The 20461-nt window shown below is 46.8% G+C and overlaps 1 protein-coding gene across 1 annotated transcript; it reads right to left on the reverse strand.

The window, feature by feature from the left end:
• Nucleotides 1-19113: 19113 nt before the first annotated feature.
• On the reverse strand, nucleotides 19114-19929 carry LOC135382993 (uncharacterized). The gene has a single exon (XM_064612648.1). It carries the CDS (start codon nucleotides 19927-19929, stop codon nucleotides 19114-19116), a length of 816 nt encoding a protein of 271 aa, XP_064468718.1.
• Nucleotides 19930-20461: the final 532 nt, after the last annotated feature.

Raw genomic sequence — 20461 nt, forward strand, 5'->3', positions numbered from 1 at the left:
GAGGTATAAAGTAGGTGAGTCGTCCCCCCTTTATACCTTCACGGATCTTTAGTCTATCCCTCTTCCTAGCAAAAGTAGGGTTTGCAACCTGCGTGCTTGGGAGGTATAATTACGGCTGTATGTGCTCTTCTTGCGTTTGTGTGATTTATCAGTTGTTCTTTTTTTTTTATTTGAAAGTGGAATTGGTGCAGAGCGTCATATATCTCATTCAAGAGTGTTACGGATAATAAACTTGGGGACTGGATAGACGTACTGCCTACGCAACAAAAGTTCTGCTCTGGGACTTGGCACCTTCGTCGATCGTCGTTGTGTTGTGGCCCTCGTTTTGACGTTTGATGTGGACGCCTACGCATCCTCGAGAAAGCCGTATCAGTCGGGAATAACTAAAACATGTACGAGTTTTCGGGGAGCACACGTTTTCTGTAATATCGCAGTATCACGAACATTACGCAAAAGAGCCAGACGCAAAATGTTCGTAGGCATGTTATGACCAAATTAATTATCGAGTTACACACAAAAAGTTACACACAAAAAGTTACACACAAGGTTTGACAGCCTCTGGACACCGTATGTTCTCTCTCTGATAATACGTCTCTAATGTCTAAAATTTTGTTCCGTGATACTCATTACGACATCCACTTTTATTTTCGTTTCCACACAATGTGACTTTTTGTAACAAAATTGGCAGCTAAATCTACCTGCCAGAACCTTCATTTGCTACTTTCTCTCATTGTCGCAACATGCAATTTCATTAGAAGTGAGCACAGTTAACAAAAATGAGAACTTAATGTTTACCAAACGGAACTCAATTTTGCTTGAAATGCATGACTGGCTACAAAACCATTTCCACTGTGAAAAGAGAAAATGTGCATAGTATCACCAGTTAAGCTCCTGCATACTTCGTTCCTTTGCTGGGATTGCTCGCTGTAAGCGCCGGCGACTACACAAAGCCAAAACCTTACATCTGGCCTCTCTAAGGCATTATTTTCTAGTCTCCCAGCAGGTGTTGCACTGACATGGTATTCGGTTACGAGTGAGGACAGTCAATAAAAATGACAGCCAAATATTTATTGAAATGAACTCAATTTCGTTAGAAATGTCTAGCCAGTACCAAACCATTTTCGCTGTGAACACTGAAAACATACGCAGCAGTACCAGTGAAGATACCACATGGTCTGTTCCTTTGCTGGGATTGCTCATTACAAGGGACAGTGACTACACGAAGCCTAAAGCCTGTCAAAGGTGTCACTTGCTAGTCTTCCAGCAGGTGTTGCACTGACATGGTATTCGGTTACGAGTCAGGACAGTCAATAAAAATTACAGCCAAATATTTATTGAAATGAACTCAATTTCGTTAGAAATGTCTAGCCAGTACCAAACCGTTTTCGCTGTGAACACTGAAAACATACGCAGCAGTACCAGTGAAGATACCACATGGTCTGTCCCTTTGCTTGGATTGCTCATTACAGGGGACAGTGACTACACGGAGCCTAAAGCCTGCCACCGGCATTACTTGCTACCAGCAAGTGTTGCACTGACATGGTATTCAGGTAGCAGTGAGGACAATCAACAGAAATTTTAAGAAAATATTTGGTGAACTGAATTCAATTTTGCTCAAAATGTACACAATATACAGTATATACAATATATGCAAGCAAACTAACACAGAAAAGAGCATATGTGCATAAAGTAAGAATGGGCAAGGCAAAGTGAGATTTTTGGAGTTCTGGTATAAAGGACAGAACCTGACCGCTGCACCCTTAACAGGAACCAGAGCCACTTATTTCTTACATTACATGAGCCCTGGAATAAAACTGGGAGTGCAATACAGAAAATGTCTGCTCCATAATACCTGAAGGAGCTATTCAAAGAGTACACTTAACTACATTGTGGGAAGTATTACTTTGGGAGCCACGGTGTTCCTGTGCATGTCCCCAGTCAGGTGAGGTCAAATCAGAGATGGGCATAAATACATTTTCTGAGTATTTAAATATAAATACAAAATATAAATACCGTATTTAAATAACATAACTACTATCATAAATACTGTGAGCAAGATGTCATCTGGAATTACAGAAATAATGATGACCATAAGAACAAATCAGCAAGGAACAATATGATTTATTTGTTAGATCATCATGACGATATTAATATTAGGAATTTATCGAAGACTGCTTCTCTTAGGCATCTTCTGTTCACTCAGATTCGCAAAGGAGAACAGCTTCTCCACAGGTGCCAATGAACAAATGCTTGAATTAAATTTGACGAAGATGCTTCGCAGAACAATGTTACCGGGTAGTCGCGACCGTCGCCCGCAAAAACAGTGACAAAATCGCTATCTAAAATGGTTTGTCGCGTGCGCAAGCTAGTGCAGACCCGGCATTATTGCACCTCAAACTCGCCCTTCTTCCCCAAAAAGTCAAATGCAGGGAAACTTTAAGATATGAGTCAGTATCTTGTATTTAAGAGTATTTATAAAGTATTTACAAGAATAAATACCTGAAAATTGGTATTTAAATGTAATTATAAATATTTTTCAAGTCAGTATTTAAGTACAAAATATAAATACATGTATTTTAAATAGTATGTTAATTACAATGTATTTAAATACTGCCCATCCCTCAGTCAAATACAGTTCTTTAACAAAACTCTTTGTAAGTGAAGCAACAGAAGAAAAATGGAAGCTACTTGTGTTGATGGAGGTGCTGCTGTTGATGTAGCACATGCTTCTAACTGAAGTAGGAGAAAATTAGTGCCCCTTCTCCATGCAGTGCACTCTCTTGTGAAGCGCTGTGTTTCTAAAAGTAGAACGAAAATACTACACAGTGTGTCCCAAGATAAGTTGACCAGAGCGCCTCACAAATAGAGTAATAAACGCAAAGCTGAGGCTATCTTGGTGGCACTCAAGTAACAAACAGATGCTGCACCATTAGTATAGCACCTGCTTTTAACTCAAACACCACGAAGACAGTGTCAGCATTCCGTTTATCGCTCTCTTTGTGAAGCGCTGTGGTCAGCTCATCTTAGGACCCTGTATATGGCTATGCCCTATTACCACACTCTTGAACACATGATACGTGTGGCACACTGCGAAGGATCGTACCTCGGCGATGGAAAGTAAGCTAACAACTTTACCCATGTCTCACTGTGCCTGTTCCATCCGACAACAAATGAACTTGATTGGAAAAGCTGAAGAAGTACATCCAAAATCCGTCCACATATTCAAGACATGCAGTACAGTTGACCCTCGTTCATCCATTGTTCATTCACAAGGGGCCGACTTATATGGGTTCCGTTCTTTGGTGCCTCGCTAGAGTCATTTTTGTTGTTGCCCGCTACACAGAAATTTTTTACTGAACGGTGCTGTCCTGGTGAAAGGCGGTCGACTGTACTAAAGGTGCTTTATGTACAGGGTGAACAAAACTAAGCTTTTACAAGTGCTTCACAAAAAAAGCAATAAAAGAAAATCAGGCACTACTTTTCGGTCACCTGAGTTACAAATGGATGCTACATCAGAACTAACACCTGAAGAAGTGCAGTCTCGTGCACGAAAGTCTTGTTACCATGTGTAAATAAATAAGTTGCTCCTACCGTTTAATATCACTCTTGGATTTAGCACCTGTTTGTAAGACAAGTCCTACAAAGGTAGCTTCTGGTTTCCGGTTTCGTTTTACAAATTTCCGGTTTCCGGTTGCAAGTTTAAATTGCAGAAATACAGCATGACAATTCAAAAGCTACACTTTCCTGTGCACATAGAGTAACCAAAGTTAACAGATGTTTTTTGCACAGCTGGTACAAGTACACCAAGTCAGGGAAATCCTGAGAGTACTGGCAGTCCTCAATAATAATAGCCTCTGATGTTCGCTCAACAACAAATGCATGGCAGTACTCATCAAAAACCTTTGTGCGAAGAACTACTGCATACACAAATAATCTCCACTTGCATACAGTAATTGAAGTTATGTGAGCAAACTCCGGAAGGTCATCATGACAGACGTTTAATGGGATAACGCAACCAACTCTGAAAGTTTTACCCCTACTAGCTTCATTGCCACCTGTTTGCAGGCCCTCAAGCCTGCGCTTCAGTAGTTCCAGCAGGGAATCAAGATGCACCTGTTTGCATCCTGTCGTTACAAGTTCCTCATCTGGCTGTGACAGACTGTACATTTGATGCATTTGGTGTCTCTTGCTCAGAGTTCGGCATATATTAACAAAGTTGCGAGTTTTCCTTGCTATTGATTTGAAATATTGATGCTTAGCCTCAAATCTGATAGAAGAGAGCCTGGAGAGTGGACCGTACATCAATATTAACCTCGGATAATGTATCATGTAGTGCATTTTAGGAATACACAATACATTTGGGAATACGTCCTTGAAAGATGAATAGAAATATGTACTTGAAGATATGGAATTGCCTCAGTTGTCAGCTGTGGAGCAGCAACAATGTCTACTATGGTTCGCAAGCACAGGTATACATCAAAGGTCTCATTTCCATCTCGCACAATATCACCAACAAAGAATGAGAAGAAACGAAACAAACACCGTTTCTCCGAAGCTGATCCGGTTATACTGGCATTGCCAAATATAGCCGTACGTGACAGTGGTGGAGGGCGTGATTTCTTATCGTTTCCCTTATATCCAAACTTATTTATGCGACTATTCAGCACTGCCAACGTCAATACCCCGTCCACTACCAGCTTCCTTATCACGTGTTTCATGACGAACGGTATGACACCTTCAAAGAGATAATGCATAATATCGGGGGGTAAACTCTCTGTCGCATTGTAGCTAGACAGTTCATTCAGGCAACTTTCCCCAGATACTCCATACATGCCACAAATTGAAGGATCACTTTCCACGAGTCGCACATGCCGTGCATGATCACTTGGTGTTCTGAGTGTCAACTCCTGCTCATTCCATTTGACATCAATCTCTGCTCTTATAGCTGTGCAAAACCTACATATAATGCCACTAGAAAAACGTTGTCGAAAACCAGCGATTTGATGTGATGATAGGTTATCTCCAGTAACACATAACACTGTGCCAGTAAGGCGTTCACCATGTATTAGCAAACCCTCATTCTCCAACTTTTTTATGTCTCGTACTAAAGGCTCCATTATTTTTTTCAGATCGTGAGTCTTCACAGAAGATGCTTTTGCTAACAGAACCAAATGCTTACTGTTCACCTTTGAACGACACTCAAGTGGGCTGTTCAACAAAGTGAAGTAGTCTGCCAATACTTTGTGTTTACCTCGCTTGCTCCCGATGGGGTTGCAGACTTCGATCTCGTCGAAGTTAAGCTGGACTATGATTTTCCCATCACCATGCCCAAGAACAGGATGCGATTTGAAGTAGTGGCCGTCACAAACATCTTGGAGCAAAAGGTCATTATTGCCACGGCCTCTTGTCTTGTCAGTGGTGATATGCATCAAAGATTACATCACAAATGCGAATACTGTATATTCAAAACTCTCCTGTTTAGACTGTGCTTCTGTAGAAGGAAGTGGGACAGTCACGGGAAGGATGTACTTCAGTACAGTTCTCCACTGCCTCTCTCTTTGTCGTTTTGTACTCAGTGCATTGAAGTCACAATCCTGGTTCCCATGCCGGTCTCTAAATTCCTCCAGGTACTGTACGAGACCATTCGAGATTTCATCAATCGTGGACTCACACAGCCCCCTCTGCTCTTTCCATTTTAGCACTAGAAGCGACAGTTGCGCGACAGGGTCACGCCCATGGGATGATGAAGATGAGGGAAGTTGCAGATCTACATCATTAGCAGTCATGTCCTGAGAGTTGTATGTGGAATTTGTTGGCACTTGTTCAGGAAAATGGGCACTAGCAGCTGGACAAGACTCTGTGGTGCTGTTCCTTCTCGTTGAACCTCCATCAAAAACATGCCTATGGTGACGGTCTACATGCTTCTAGAATGAGGAGTAGATCCGGTACGTCCGTGCACATCCATCCAAGGAACACTGCCATTTGCTTTCATGGCTGTGCCAAATAGTGAAATGTCTGAATAGGATCTTGAGGGTCTGAGCCCTCGGCTGCATCTTGTGCAAACATACACTGGCACACGTTCCATCTGAAAAAAAAAAAGAAGCAAAAGTCAGGCTTGCATTATAATGTTGCGGCCCTTCTTTTTTCACACCACAAGGCAGATACAGGAGAGCATGCAACTGTTTATTCTGGACACAGCGTTAAGCAGTTTTCACTCTTTTTTAATGATGCATATGCACAACATAGTGCACGTGAACCAGAAATGGCTACATGAACAATGCATCCTGCGCATGTATCAGCTCCCTTGCATCATTATCAAATCAGCTTAAGGCAAGTTTTTCTACATATTGTTGGGTCAGTACGGTGGTGGTCACTTTTTCAGCGCAGCTGCCGAGATTATCTAGCATTTGCTCGAAAACGAAGCCTTGAATGGTGTTTTTGAAATCCGGTCGCGCCCGTACCCTTCTTTTATCGCGAGCACACTTCGTTATTGTCGTTCTCGGGTTTTCTTTTATGAAAACTATGGTTACTGCATCGAAAAATAGCGCAGTTTGTCATCTTTCAATGCCGCTCGCACGAAAAGTGCCCACCAGTGGGAGGAGCTGACGAGCATGTTACGTCACTGCCACTTCACAATGTGACATTGGTGAAAGCTCCGTGTAGCATTTGGTTTCTGTGTGGAGAGTAGTGGGGCCGAATCATGCCTATGGGCATTTCATCTTGTTTCTTTTTTTTTTTTTTTTTTTTCACCTTTCAGCACGCCGAGTCATGCGGGATGAGGTTTATATTGGTTACGTGTGTGTAATGATTCCCAATCTTGTGTCAATCTTCATCCATTGCTGATCCTTCCTGCGTGATGGGCATGTCAGATGGAGTGTGTGAGCATTTCTCATCTGCATGGGTGCGGACCTGCGAGTGTCAGTTAGGTTGGGTACGCAGATATGTTTCATTGACGTCAGACTAGGTGCGTTGACATTTTCCACACACGTTTGGCATGTGCACGTGCGCGTCACTTGGTTTGGTGCGTTAGCAGTCTTCATCCACGGTCACTAAAATTAGGCGTCTCCATACCGAGTCCTGAGGTTAGGCGTGTTGGCTTTTTTTCGTTTGGAGGAGGGACATGTGACCATTAGGTAGATTGTGTATGTTGACATTTCCCATTTGTGGATCTAATTATGTTAGGCTGTCACTATTTCGCACACCCCTTTGTGGCGCCCTTCATTAAGCCTCCCTCATGTCGCGGCCTCCCTGGGATGGATTAACGTTTTTCTCGTTCCTTTTGATCAATGTTCTGCTGCAGAAATGCTGCAAATGCTGGTAAATATGGAGTGCAACTGATGTCATGCATGTAGGCTTTCCTCTCTGTGTATTTGGCTCTGGCTTACCCCAACCCCACCAAGCGGCAACAGTTGTGCCGTTCTATGCATCTGTAAGCATTTTGAGGCAAATGCCTCAACTTCTGCCCTAGTTATTTTTAACCAAAATGCTACAAAGATAACCTCCATTTTCAACTTGTCGCTCCTTTCACAAAGCGCTCCAGTACAAAAAAACAAAACAAAACTGTAACAGCGTACAGAATGTCATGGCTTCTGGCAAGGAACTGACTTCCTAGCACCATATGCCAAGAGGTAGCAGCCAGCCCTGTTCCTGTCGCAAGTTATTTGCGGTTAATTCTGTTTAAACAAGGCTTACGATGCTTACCTGTCAGCTGTAGCGTGTGAGGGGAACGTTTTACGCACAGAGCGACGTAATAAGTCATGGGGCGGTATCAGGGCCGAAGCGAAGCTGGTTCGCACAGCTTCATGTCACTGCAACGCAAGACCATTGTGAAAAATGACTCTACTAAAAGCATTATGAAAGCGTATCAAACTATTGTCAAGGGCCACGCAAACGACAGCTGACACGTGACGATGTTACCGCCGCCCTGCAAGGCGTAATAACTGCAGAACCATAAAGAACATGCATACGCACGCATGCATGGGCACAGTGTACACGCAGACGAAGGCGCGAACGCGCGAATGGACGACGCCAGACGCCACTTTGCGGCGGGACTCAATGCGCACTAATATGTACACGCTTCCGTTCGCCACCGCCGCGACAGGTGTAATTTGTAAAGATTTTCACGCGTTCACGCAGGTCGTTGCACATTAACTGCTGCACAAATGCGCAAGAGTAGTGCGTAACATAATAACACAACAATAACAATAGCAATAACACAACATATAATCATAATTATTATTCTTATCTATCTATACAAACCTACAGACAGACTCTCAAAGTTTGCACAGTGGGTGTCCACACCGTACTGAAGTATATATTTGTATGAAATCTGCAACAGATGCGCCCTGGGATCGAACATAAACGATCCTTTCCTGTTCTGTTTTTTGAAGGATGACACACTTAAATAAGAGGCTGTTTCCGTTCTGATTTATTTATTTCGTTTTTGTGATCATCGTGAATATGCGCGGTGAATACCTCGATCTTAAAACTCCTGCAGCGTGACGGTACACTACACATGTCGCATCAACAACGCACCTCAACAACTGTAGGCCGTCAACCCCCCAAGAATTAAAAATTCAAAAAAATGTCTGGGATAGCGGCTTCCATTCACGACCATTGTACTCATGGTGGGTTGGGTTATGGCGAGATTCTACAGGACTAAGGGGAATATGATATGAAGAAGCAGGGCCGGCTTCTATGGCGGGCGGGGGCAATCCTCCCATCCCCCCTCCCCGCGTGAACTGACCGGAAGCGAAACTGAACCTCTGTGTGCAATAATCGAGTTCGAGTAAGTCGAATTATCCCCTTTTTAGTGTTTTTGTTGCAATGATATCTACACTCTAAATAATTTTACACCTTAAAGGGTGTAAAAGAACGTGTGCATGGCGCGCACCTTTTAAGGTGTAACGGAACACCCTCAAGACATCAAGGGTGTAATTGTGTGGAAGGGTGTAATGGGGGGGGGGGGGGTAACCTGCAAACCATAGAAGAGGCAGCTGGAAATTACCACAGGGGGGAATAGGTTTATTAAGAAAAAAAGAAAGGAAAGTTGAAATTACAGCTTCATTGCGCAAGTATACTGTTTCTAGTTTTTACAAAAGGCGCATACTTTGGAGTGTCATTGTGGCTATCTTGGCATCACTCTTCGATCACAGCCATGCAAAATATTCTTTAAAACGCCAAGAATATACTTTTCTCACACTGAACTTGTAATACTTCCCAGGTATACTACTCAGCTGTACCCTGTGTGAAGTCAAAAATAGGACATTGCAGACATATGTTGCACAGCACACACATGTTATAGGTGATTGATGTGGGTATATGCGGGCATCATACATATATGACACAATCACAGGAACTGAATAGTTATGCTTTTATTAGGTTGACATTATGCCGTGCAGAATACATATCCTACATTACGTAGGCATGAAGGTATTCAAACGTATCACTTAATACAGCTTTATCACATAGTAGTAATTTTATATTTTCCAGTCATCTAACCTTGAGGGGTTAGATGACAGTGTACCAAATGTTGAGTAACTGAGCATTTGGTCTTTATATCACAGCTTGTATCACAAGCTTAAGTTCTGAGTACCACAAGCACTCCAACGCACAGGAACAGGAATGCATTTAGCCTGTGTAATGGAGCCTGCCCCACCTCCAAATACACCCTCTGTTGCACCCTCATCACACCCTCCTGACAATGTCTCATAAAAGGGTGTGATTTACCATAGTTACACCCTCGAAAATTTTCAAGCCAAGGTTCAAGGGTGTAAAATAGGTGTAATACATGAGAATACACCAATTTTACACCTTTAAAGGTGTGAAAATATTTAGAGTGTACATACCATTATGTACATGCCAAAGGAAATTTAGGACCGTATATTGCAATTTATTGACTCGCTACAGGTGGGTAAGAAACGGCAAATGCATGTGTGTCAATGGGATGGACAGCCAGGTCAGGCCCCTTGTCTATACACATGCGTACAAATGGTGTAGCTTTAATGTTTCTTGGATGCAGAAATCAACTGGGACTTCCGCTCGAAAAACATGTTCTTTCTATCTCAAGTGAAAGTGTCAGCAGTGCTACTGAGCGTTGTAATCGGAAAAACGTGCGCACTATACTTATAAGTCATGTTTTTCTGGTCATACAGAACATTATTTTCAAGATTGTGCTCATTTTGCAGCGATTTCGATAATCACGATCTAGGCTGCTCGTCTGCACAAAGGTAACTTCGGCCATCCTGCCGTCACCATGAGAGTCCGACTCGTGAAAAGTGTTTCTCTTTCTTTCTTTTTTCTTTTTTTTTTCCTGCACGAAAGCCCATTGCGTGCGGTGTTATATAGAAAAAGAGGATATATCATGCTCCTGGATTTTGTTCAATTTCTGCTTAATCACACACCCATGAACGACGCTAACGGGACATGCATGTAGAGTAGACACACGCATATACGTCACACATTTTGCATTTACGTTATTCGAGGAAACTTATCCACAATTGCTTTACCAAATATTCACTCGCAGTTTTCATGGTTTGGGATTTTTCGACTTGTCGCCTCATTGCTTACAGAGACTCAATTGTCATTTGCTTGAATGCTGTATTGGCGAGGGGAGCAAAATCGATGGCATTCGTCCTTGGAATATCGTATTCGCTATTTCATGGAGGGCCAGTCACTGACACGTGAGCGTCGTCGCTTTGGATTCCTTGTAAGAACCGTGATGCCCGGGAGTCGTTGGGGAAGACAGCGCCGCTGCCTTATCGCCGACAGAAATTCGGACAGAATGCCCCTGGCACCGTGTGTATATTACGTGCCACCGAACTCTGCTGCATATTTACGGCATGATTTCCATGTCTGGCGGTTGCATAAGTTTGTTTTTATAATGTTATATTCAGTTAGGCTAAGAAGATCATCTTGAAGTCGGTTAGGTTGAAGTGTGTTGACATATTCACGCTGGAAGCGAGGAAAGAATCTGAAATATTAGGCGTCATGCCACGAGTTATGTTAGGATGGTGTCCGCCCATTTGGTCGAACCCCGTTTGATCGAAGGCGTTTGATTGACCTCCGCGTGGTCGAAAGCCGGTTGACTACGCCGTTTGTTCGAAAGATGTTTGTTCGAAGGGAATTCAAAGCTCCATGCAGTGTGTCGTCCGCGCCTATTTTTTTGTAACTTATGTCTCGAGCGTACGGAGCAAGCAAACAATGTCCTCTGCTTTTGTTTGTTTGATTGTTTTCACCTTTTTTCAGTTGGTGCACTGGTTATTTGCACATCTGTATTATTCACGAACAGCACAGCTGAATAGAATAGTGCGGAACAATCCGGCGGACCAGTAGGGCACGTATTGAAGCAAATGGCCCCAGGTTGGGAGCAGCCGATAATATGTGCTTCTTCTGGGCACCCCTATCATTGCTTTATTTAAAGTGATATTGTATATTTCAAGGGAACGATCTGAAATGGGATAGCCACGTGTGCGCGAAAGCCACTCGAGGTCTGTGGATGCTAAGATGGCGAAGGAAATTTCGCCATGGCACAACGAGATATATTGAATTAATAGCCATATAAAACCTTAGTTAAGCTTTGTTTACAGTATGCATATGCAATGCTGAGATCGCTACACATGCACGCTATCAAAAATAAATAAGTTAGACAAAGTACAAAGATCTACTAGCGGCATGTGTTGTCCAGGTTTCGAATGTCTTCTTCTGTTAGATGTATGTTGCAAGAACCAAATTTAGATTAACTTGCATATAGGCGCATAGTAAATAAACTAAAACTGTTATTTCTCCAAACCAATGGTCTGTTAACTACAAACATTAATAATACATTGTTAAAATTTGTCCAAATTCGACGCGAATAAATCATTAAAAAATATTTATAATAATATAATCCATAATTGAATTATATATATATATATATATATATATATATAAAAGTGAAATAATAAGACTTGGACTACAGATTACAGGAACGTTAACAAAAACTAATTTATTTAATGGGCAATTTAACACATAGATTAAAAAAAGAATGGTCGACGTTTCGACAGTGGCACTGTCTTCGTCAGGACAAAAGAGGTACAAGGGTTGCATATTGCTTAAATAGGTTTCCTGGGTGACGTTGTGGGAGCCAAAAGAACGCAAGCTACCACAACGAATGCCGGAAGGAAACTGATTTATTTCGTGGCATGAGCCACCGATGGAAAGCGGGGGCGTGGCGCGAGCCTAGTCATCGTCGTCCACTACAGGGCCCCCCCGCCAGACTCCGTGAGGAGCGATCGGCCCAGGAGACTCGCTTCTTCGGGGCGGTGGACGAGTCGGGGGCATGATGGGCCGGCAAAGGGGACGGTGCAAGGGCAGAGAGGGGAAATGAGGACAGCGGTGGTTCGGTGAAGGCGGGCTTCAACCTGTCCACGCTTACAGAGTCCGGCTTCCCGTTGACGCTGATCTTGAAAAACTTGTCGGCTCGCTGTAAGACGGGGTGAGGGCCAGAATATGGCTGCTGAAGGGGCCTTCGAACGGCGTCTCGCCGGAGGAAGACGTGGGACGCCGTTGAAAGGAGCTGCGGTACAAACGGCTGTCGGGATGGACTCGCACGGGTGGGAGTGGGCCGAACGTCGTGAAAAATACGCTGGAGGTTTTCTAGGTAGGAGCTGTGGCTGATGGTAGAGGGTTCGGAGTGGCAGAAGAAATCGGTTGGGAGCCGTAGCGCAGTACCGTAGACAAGCTCGGCAGAGCTACAACCGATGTCAGTCTTCAGGGTGGTACGAATGCCGAGCAGGACGACGGGAAGCAGTGATGCCCAGCGGGTCGGATTTTCGTGCGCCATGAGGGCGGCTTTCAGCTGTCGATGGAACCTTTCTACCAGGCCGTTTGATGAGGGATGGTATGATGTTGTGCGAATGCGTGTCGTTCCCAAAAGGTCCAGAAAGGCGGCGAAAAGTCTGGCCTCAAATTGAGGACCCCGGTCAGTGGTGACACGTGAGGGCACTCCAAACCGTACGACCCAGGTGGAGAAGAAGGCGTCTGCCACGGTGGGTGCTGTGGAATCAGGGATGGGTACGGCTTCCGGCCAGCGGGTAAAACGGTCGACGGCTGTCAAAATGTACCGGTGGCCGGAAGATGGCGGTAATGGGCCTACAAGGTCAAGGTGGACGTGATCGAAACGTGCGTCAGGGAGAGCAAAGCGGCCAAGCGGGGCGGACGTATGGCGGGAGATCTTGGAACGCTGGCAGGAGGAACAGGAACCAACCCAGGCGCGAATATCAGCGTTCATCTTGGGCCATATGAAGCGGGACCCAATAAGGCGTTGTGTGCCTCGTACTCCTGGGTGCGAGAGTCCGTGATGAAGGTCAAAAACTGACCGACGGTAAGGCTGAGGGACATAGGGCCTGGAAGGAACTGTGGTTGTGTCACAGCAAAGGCGGAGGTCTGAACCGGGAACGGGAATGTCTTCAAGATGAAGGGAAGTGGACGATCGGCGTAAGGCTTCAAGGTCAGGATCGCTAAGCTGAGCACGCGCTAGAGCTTCAGGAGAGAGGGGTTCGACTGCAGCAATGCGGCTAAGGGCGTCGGCAGGGCAGTTCGCCGATGCGGAGACATGCTCAACGCGGGTAGTGAATTCTGCCAGGAAAGCTAAATGCCGAATCTCACGAGGGGAGTACTTGCTGCTGGCCGAGCGAAAAGCGTATGTCAAGGGCTTGTGATCGGTGAGTATGGTGAATTCTCTGCCGTCCAAAAAGTAGCGGAAATGCTTGACGGAGAGGTACGCAGCAAGGAGTTCTCGGCCAAAGGTGCTATAGCGGGCTTCCGTTGGCTGGAGTGCCTTGGAAAAGAACGCCAGAGGATGCCAAGTGTCACTGGACTTCTGCTGCAGCACTGCTCCGACTGCGGTAGAGGAGGCATCGACCATCAGAACGGTTGGTGCATTTGGGCTCGGGTGGTGCAACAGAGTGGCGGAAGAAAGGAGCGACTTGGTAGCACTGAAGGCGTCGGAAGCGGCTTCCGACCAAACCAGGGAATATGCGCGACTGGCAGGACCGGAGCCGGTGACATGTTGGTTGCTGCCTCGACGTGATGTTTCAGATTGGTGCAGGAGCTCTTCGAGCGGACGTAGAGTGTGGGAACAGTGGGGTAGAAACCGTCGGTAAAAATTGACGAGGCCTAAAAAACGGCGCAACTGGCGAACAGACTGGGGCTGTGGGAAGTTCACGATGGCAGCGACTTTTTGCGGGAGCGGTGCGATGCCCTCCGAGGAGACGTGATGGCCAAGAAATTCCAGCGACTGCGCTCCGAATTCGCATTTCGCAATATTGATGACGATTCCATGGTCGGCAAGGCGAGAGAAGAGGAGCTGAAGATGTTCGAGGTGCTGTTGAAGGCTCTCGCTTGCGACAAGGATGTCATCAATATATGCAAAGACGAAGGGCAAGCCCCGAATAACGGTGTCGATGAAACGCTGGAAAGTCTGTGCCGCATTCCGGAGCCCAAAAGGCATGCGAATGAATTCAAAGAGCCCAAATGGGGTGGTGATTGCAGTCTTCGGGATGTCACATGGCGCTACAGGGATTTGATGATAGGCTTTAGTTAGGTCGATTTTCGAGAACATCTTCATGCCGTGCAGGTTAGCGGTAAAATCTTGGAGCCTAGGTAATGGGTAGCGGTCGGGCTTGGTGACTAGGTTGAGGGCGCGGTAGTCTCCGCACGGCCTCCAGTCTCCCGTCTTTTTAGGCACCATGTGGAGTGCTGAAGACCAACTGGCGGAGGATGGACGGGCGATACCGATGTCCAACATGTGCTGGAACTCCGCTTTGGCTATCTTCAGTTTCTCGGGTGATAGCTGGCGAGAACGGGAGAAAACCGGTGGGCCCGTGGTTTCGATGAAGTGAACAACATCGTGCTTGACCGATTTCGTCCAGTCAGGAGGTTGTGTGAGTGTGGGGAACTGGCGCAGGAGCTCCGAGATTGGCAACGAAGTTGGTGGAAGGGAAGTTCCACTGACGCCAGCAGCAAGGTGGGGAGCGGCAGGGATTGCGTGGGCCGATAGCCTGGTCTGGGTATCGACCAGAAGGCGTCGTGAGACATCTACGGAGAGTGCGAAATGGTGCAAAAAGTCTGCTCCGAGTATAGCGTGAGAGACGGCGGCAACGCGAAACACCCAAGGAAACACTTTTCGCAGGCCAAGATTAAGGGTGAGCAGCTTCTCATGGTAGACTGGTATGGCGCTGTTGTTCACAGCCATAAGGTGATAGATTACGTTTCCGCGCCGGTCGCTCGATGAGGCAGGTAGAACGCTGACGGCAGCTCCAGTGTCCACGAGGAAACGAGTCTTGCTGGAGCGGTCCACAACAAAGAAAAGGCGACTTGTGGCGGGAGAAGGGAAAGCGGTGGTCGCCGTCATCGGTTCCCGGGGGCGTTTCCCGACCAACCACATGGATGCGTGCATCGCATGGCGGCCTGACCGAAGCGTTCGTGGTACCAGCAGGGTGGTGGGTTCTGGTTATCAGCTGGAGAAACGCTGCGGTGGGAGTAACGCCGTGGGGAACGGCGGAATCTTCGGAATCTGCCAGAACGACTTGGGGAGCGGCTGCGGTTGTCACGGAACTGGAGTGCGGCGACTGTGTCGGAGAGGCGGTTAATGTCCGCGCGCATAGACGAAAGCTCCTCGGCGAATGTAGACGGGGCCGCTGAAACGCGTTCGCTCAGAAATGGTGGTGCGCTGGAGGATTGAGCTCTTCAGATGGTCGTAGGGATTCTGCGTCGGAGGGTTGGCAATGATGTCGGCGACATCCATGGCGATCTCGGGGGGAAGGGAGGCGAGGAGATGACGGTACCTGGTTATCTGGGATGTTATACCAGCAAGCAGAAATTGTGCCTCGACTTGCTGGAACCAGATGAACGGGCTGCGAGACCAAAACGGTGGTAAGCGTATGCCGACATGAGCCACGCCCGGTTGAAGAGGGGTTGTAGCCGGGGTCTGTGGGGAAGGCTCGTCTCCAGAGTGCATTGTTGAAGGGCGAAGCTACGTTCGGGTCACCAGAATTGTGGGAGCCAAAAGAACGCAGGCTACCGAATGCTAACGAATGCCGGAAGGAAACTGATTTATTTCGTGGCATCAGCCACCGATGGAAAGCGGGGGCGTGGCGCGAGCCTAGTCATCGTCGTCCACTACAACGTCACAATCGGTGCAAGTATGCCACGTGGCAGTTGTCTGAGTCATATTCTGGAACATTCCGCAAGGTCGAGTCCGGGTGGTGATGTCATCTTTCTTGGGGAGCCAGCTGAGGGTGAGCTGTACTGAGGCCATAGCTGAAAAAAAAAAAAAAACGGAAAATAAAAGGGAAAAAATGGGAAAGTATATCCCATCTAGACGACCAGATTCCTTACTGTTGAAAGTACACCGGGATCTTCGTTAATGATTGATTGGAATTTGTAAATGAGGTAAGACTCGCGTTGTTCCCTGCCTCTATCGGAGCTAAAGTTTGATTGAAGAATAAAAAGGGCAACGCCATTTATTGAATGACCAGGCTGGTTGAAATGACGAGAAACCGGAAAGCCAAATCTTCCTGTTTCTCGTCATTTCAACCAGCCTGGTCATTCAATAAATGGCGTTGCCCTTTTTATTCTTCAATACAGCACCAGAGGACACGTGTTTCGCCCTGTTTGCGGCTCGTCAGCTCTGGGTAGCTGCGCATCGTTGGGAATTGGCAAACCAGGGGTCGCTCAGCGAGCGATCTAAACCTGGGAGGGTCACTGAGCACTCCTCAATGCCACAGTGCAAGCCAGTGAATTACAATGCAGGAAAAAAGCCATTAAAGAAACAAGTAAATGACACTAGACGCGTTTCAAAAACAAACGTCTAGTGTCATTTACTTGTTTCTTTAATGGCTTTTTTCCTGCATTATATACAGGGTGTCCACGCTAAGTGCGAACATATTTAAAAAAATATATATAACACTTTTTCCAAGATGAAATCAATTGCAATATAGCATATGCTAAAGGACACTCCCTAGCAGGGCATTAGCAAAGTCCAAAGGCAATGTCTTAATTAACTTTCAATAATTAACTTTTTAATTGTAAAAGCTACAAAGTTGTCCCAATGAGAACATCTGTTCCTTTCGGTCACCTGATATCGTAGCTGTTTTCAGAACAAAAATCCGTTCGATAGATCGCCCGCAAAAAATTCGTGAAGGAACGCCATTTTTTCTTTATTTTGTTCATTGCGCTTCTTAGAAGACGCGTCTTTCTTTCACCCCCCCAATGTGAGAGGGAGAAAGAGCACAGTATCGCCTCTCGCGTCCTGGAAAAAGATTAAAAGTAAACAGAAAATGCAACCCAAGTAAGGCCAGTTCCGATAGAGTCACCCGATACATTTGTTTTTGTTTTGTTTCCGCAAGTTAAAGCTCATCTTCGACGCATGAGGCGGCACTGTGCTCTTTCTCCCTCTCACATTGGGGATGAAGGAAATACGCGTCTTCTAAGAAGCGCAATGAACAAAATAAAGAAAAAATGGCGTTCCTTCACGAATTTTTTGCGGGCGATCTATCGAATGGATTTTTGTTCTGAAAACGGCTACGATATCAGGTGACCGAAAGGAACAGATGTTCTCATTGGGACAACTTTGTAGCTTTTATAATTAAAAAGTTAATTAATGAAAGTTAATTAAGACATTGCCTTTGGACTTTGCTAATGCCCTGCTAGGGAGTGCCCTTCAGCATATGCTATATTGCAATTGATTTCATCTTGGAAAAAGTGTTATATATATTTTTAAAAAATCTGTTCACACTTAGCGTGGACACCCTGTATATATATAATACACAAATATTTTTTTTATTTGTCAGTTTGTTTCTTATTTGACAAAGTGTTGGGGGATCAGGGGTGAAAGACATCTATGGCATGTTTAGTCGCTGTGTGTTAGAGCGGTAAAACCTATCAAGTTGTTGAACGGGCCAGGGTGAACAACCCAGGCCCTTGGACTGGTTCCTGGATGCGAAAAAGTGGGTTAGCATGAGGAATGTGTTTACGGGCAAGCGGATTACACACAATTAAATGTTCCTTAGGATAACGGCAATAAGAATTGCAGCTTTCTTTTTTAGTTTTCTATTTTTGTTTAATCAATTGTTCAGGTGAACCAATAAAGGATTCGATCAAACGACCGCTGCCGTTTCAATCAAGCGGCGTTCAATGAAATGTTTGCTTTTCCTTTCTTTCTTTTGTTTTGTTTTGTTGCGCCCAATTTGAACGCAGGATTTGTCTCTATTTTACCTTTTCTCCAGCGTGGGGGGAGAGAACGGAGCCGTGCAAGCGTTCCACCACAAAGAGCACCACCGTGGTGGCGAAGAGATACGACATCTTTATCGAAACTAATTACAGCCGAACGCATGCTCAGTTATTGCCAGCAGACCAGGTGGAGGATTATGCAATCGAACCGTTTGGCGAACCGGGGACAGCACGATATTTCTGCAGTTCCGATCCGGTTCGCTCATGGAGCTCCATTTCGCCCTTCAGGGGACATATCTCGCGGAGTAATTTTTTCCGACAGCATTTTGGTGTAATAAAGGCTTGCCGGGTCAGTACAGCTGCATGGTGAAGCCAGCACGAATGTCATGTTCCAACAAAAGATAATACGACGCGATGCCCACTTGACCACCAGCTATTAGATGTTGTAAGAGCTGGCCAGGCTGTCGTTTGTCTGTTCCGCGTTATTTGTGCATGTGTGTTTGTTCATCTAGTTGTGTTTTGGTTTGGATCTCTGCTGTCGCTGTCACTACGGAGTATTTTGCTACGGGCCCTTTTTTTCTCTCTCACGCGGAGGCAAAGTGGTTTTATTGAAGCAACCAAAATCACATCCATGCCATGCTGGACTCCCTTCCCCCTCCTTGTCGCTTCTATTTATGCGATGGGTTTCAAATTCCCGGTATGGGTGTGTAGGGTACAGAAGGACCAGCAGACAAGGCTGAATGCGAAGTGTTTAATGTGGCAGCCAGGCCAACAACTGAAATAATCGATGGTACGCGTGCTCGATCGAAATCATGCGCGAGATACGCGTCGTGACGAAACGTCCATGGCGGCGCTCGTCGTCCATTTCCGTCGGGGCTGCTACATGCCCCCCCCCCCCCGCTAGTGGCAGCTTGAAGCTGTCTGCCCACGTGACGTGTTTCGCGATGGGCTTCGGGCATAAAGGGGAACGGTTGGTTGATGCCGGGACACCAAGCGTTGGAGGGAAACCGTTCCAGGCTGAGGAATCAGTGGTGTATGTGTCGACGGTGGCAAGATCCAAGTATTCAATCTGTGGACTGCAAACCACGTCCTCGCGGCCGTTGATAATGATGCGTAAGTTCTTGCCTGGCGCCCGAGGACGGGATGTGGACCGGAATAGGGCGGCGTGAGCGACTTCCGCACGGCGTCCGTGCGCAGGAAGACGTGCGTTGCGGATGACAGGTCTTGGGGGACGTGAGCACGGCGGGTGGAGGAAGCACGGGTGGCAACGGGTCGGAGTGTGTCGAAAAACCGATGAAGGCGGTCCAGGTAGAGGGATGGGGACGGGTCGGGAGAGGGCGGCACGAAGAAATCGGCTGGAAGACACAGAGCACAGCCATACACAAGGTCAGCCGCACTGCACCCGATGTCGGTCTTGACGGCTGCGCGGATGCCGAGAACCACCAAAGGCAGGTGGTGTACCCAGTGTGACCTATCTTCGTGGGCGACGAGGGCGGCCTTCAAGTGGCGATGAAGGCGCTCTACGAGGCCGTTGGATGCAGGGTGATAGGATGTCGTTCGGACGCGAGTTGTCCCGAGGATGTCGGTGAGGCCCTTGAATAAACGGCTCTCGAACTGTGGTCCCCGGTCCGTAGTGACCTGGGACGGCACGCCGAACCGAGAGACCCATGAAGCGACGAAGGTGTTGGCGACTGTCTCGGCGGTGGCGTCTGCCATCGGCGTGGCCTCGGGCCAACGTGTGAAGCGGTCGACAGCGGTTAGGATATAGCGGCAGCCATCAGATGGTGGGAGAGGGCCGACTATATCAAGATGGACGTTGTCGAAACGCGCGTCAGGAGGCTGGAACTTCCCGAGGGGGGCGGAGGTGTGGCGGTGGACCTTCGCACGCTGGCAGCGGTGACAGGAGCGAACCCAGGCGCGGACGTCTCGGTTGATCGAAGGCCACACGAAGCGGTCCGCAACAAGCTTCTGAGTTGCCCGGATGCCAAGGTGCGCCAAGTCGTGGAGAGAAGGGAAGACGGCCCGGCGACACGTGACAGGGACGAAAGACCTAGGTTGGGGAGTCGACGTGTCGCAACACATGGTAACGGCAGTGCCGGTAATGGGGAGGTCTTGGAGCTTGAGGAAGGTAGTGTTAGCGGTGCGCAAGCGCTTCAGCTCTTCATCGTGGAGTTGGGCAGAAGCGAGCGCTTCGTGCGAAAAGCGCTCCGTGGTGGTAGAAAGGGCGGCAACTCGACTTAAGGCGTGG

Source organism: Ornithodoros turicata, chromosome 2, assembly GCF_037126465.1.
Source record: "Ornithodoros turicata isolate Travis chromosome 2, ASM3712646v1, whole genome shotgun sequence".
Lineage (NCBI taxonomy): Eukaryota > Metazoa > Arthropoda > Arachnida > Ixodida > Argasidae > Ornithodoros > Ornithodoros turicata.

Coding starts and splice junctions, on each gene's coding strand:
- LOC135382993 (XM_064612648.1), bottom strand. CDS start 19,929: ATGGCAGACGCCACCGCCGAGACAGTCGCCAACACCTTCGTCGCTTCA.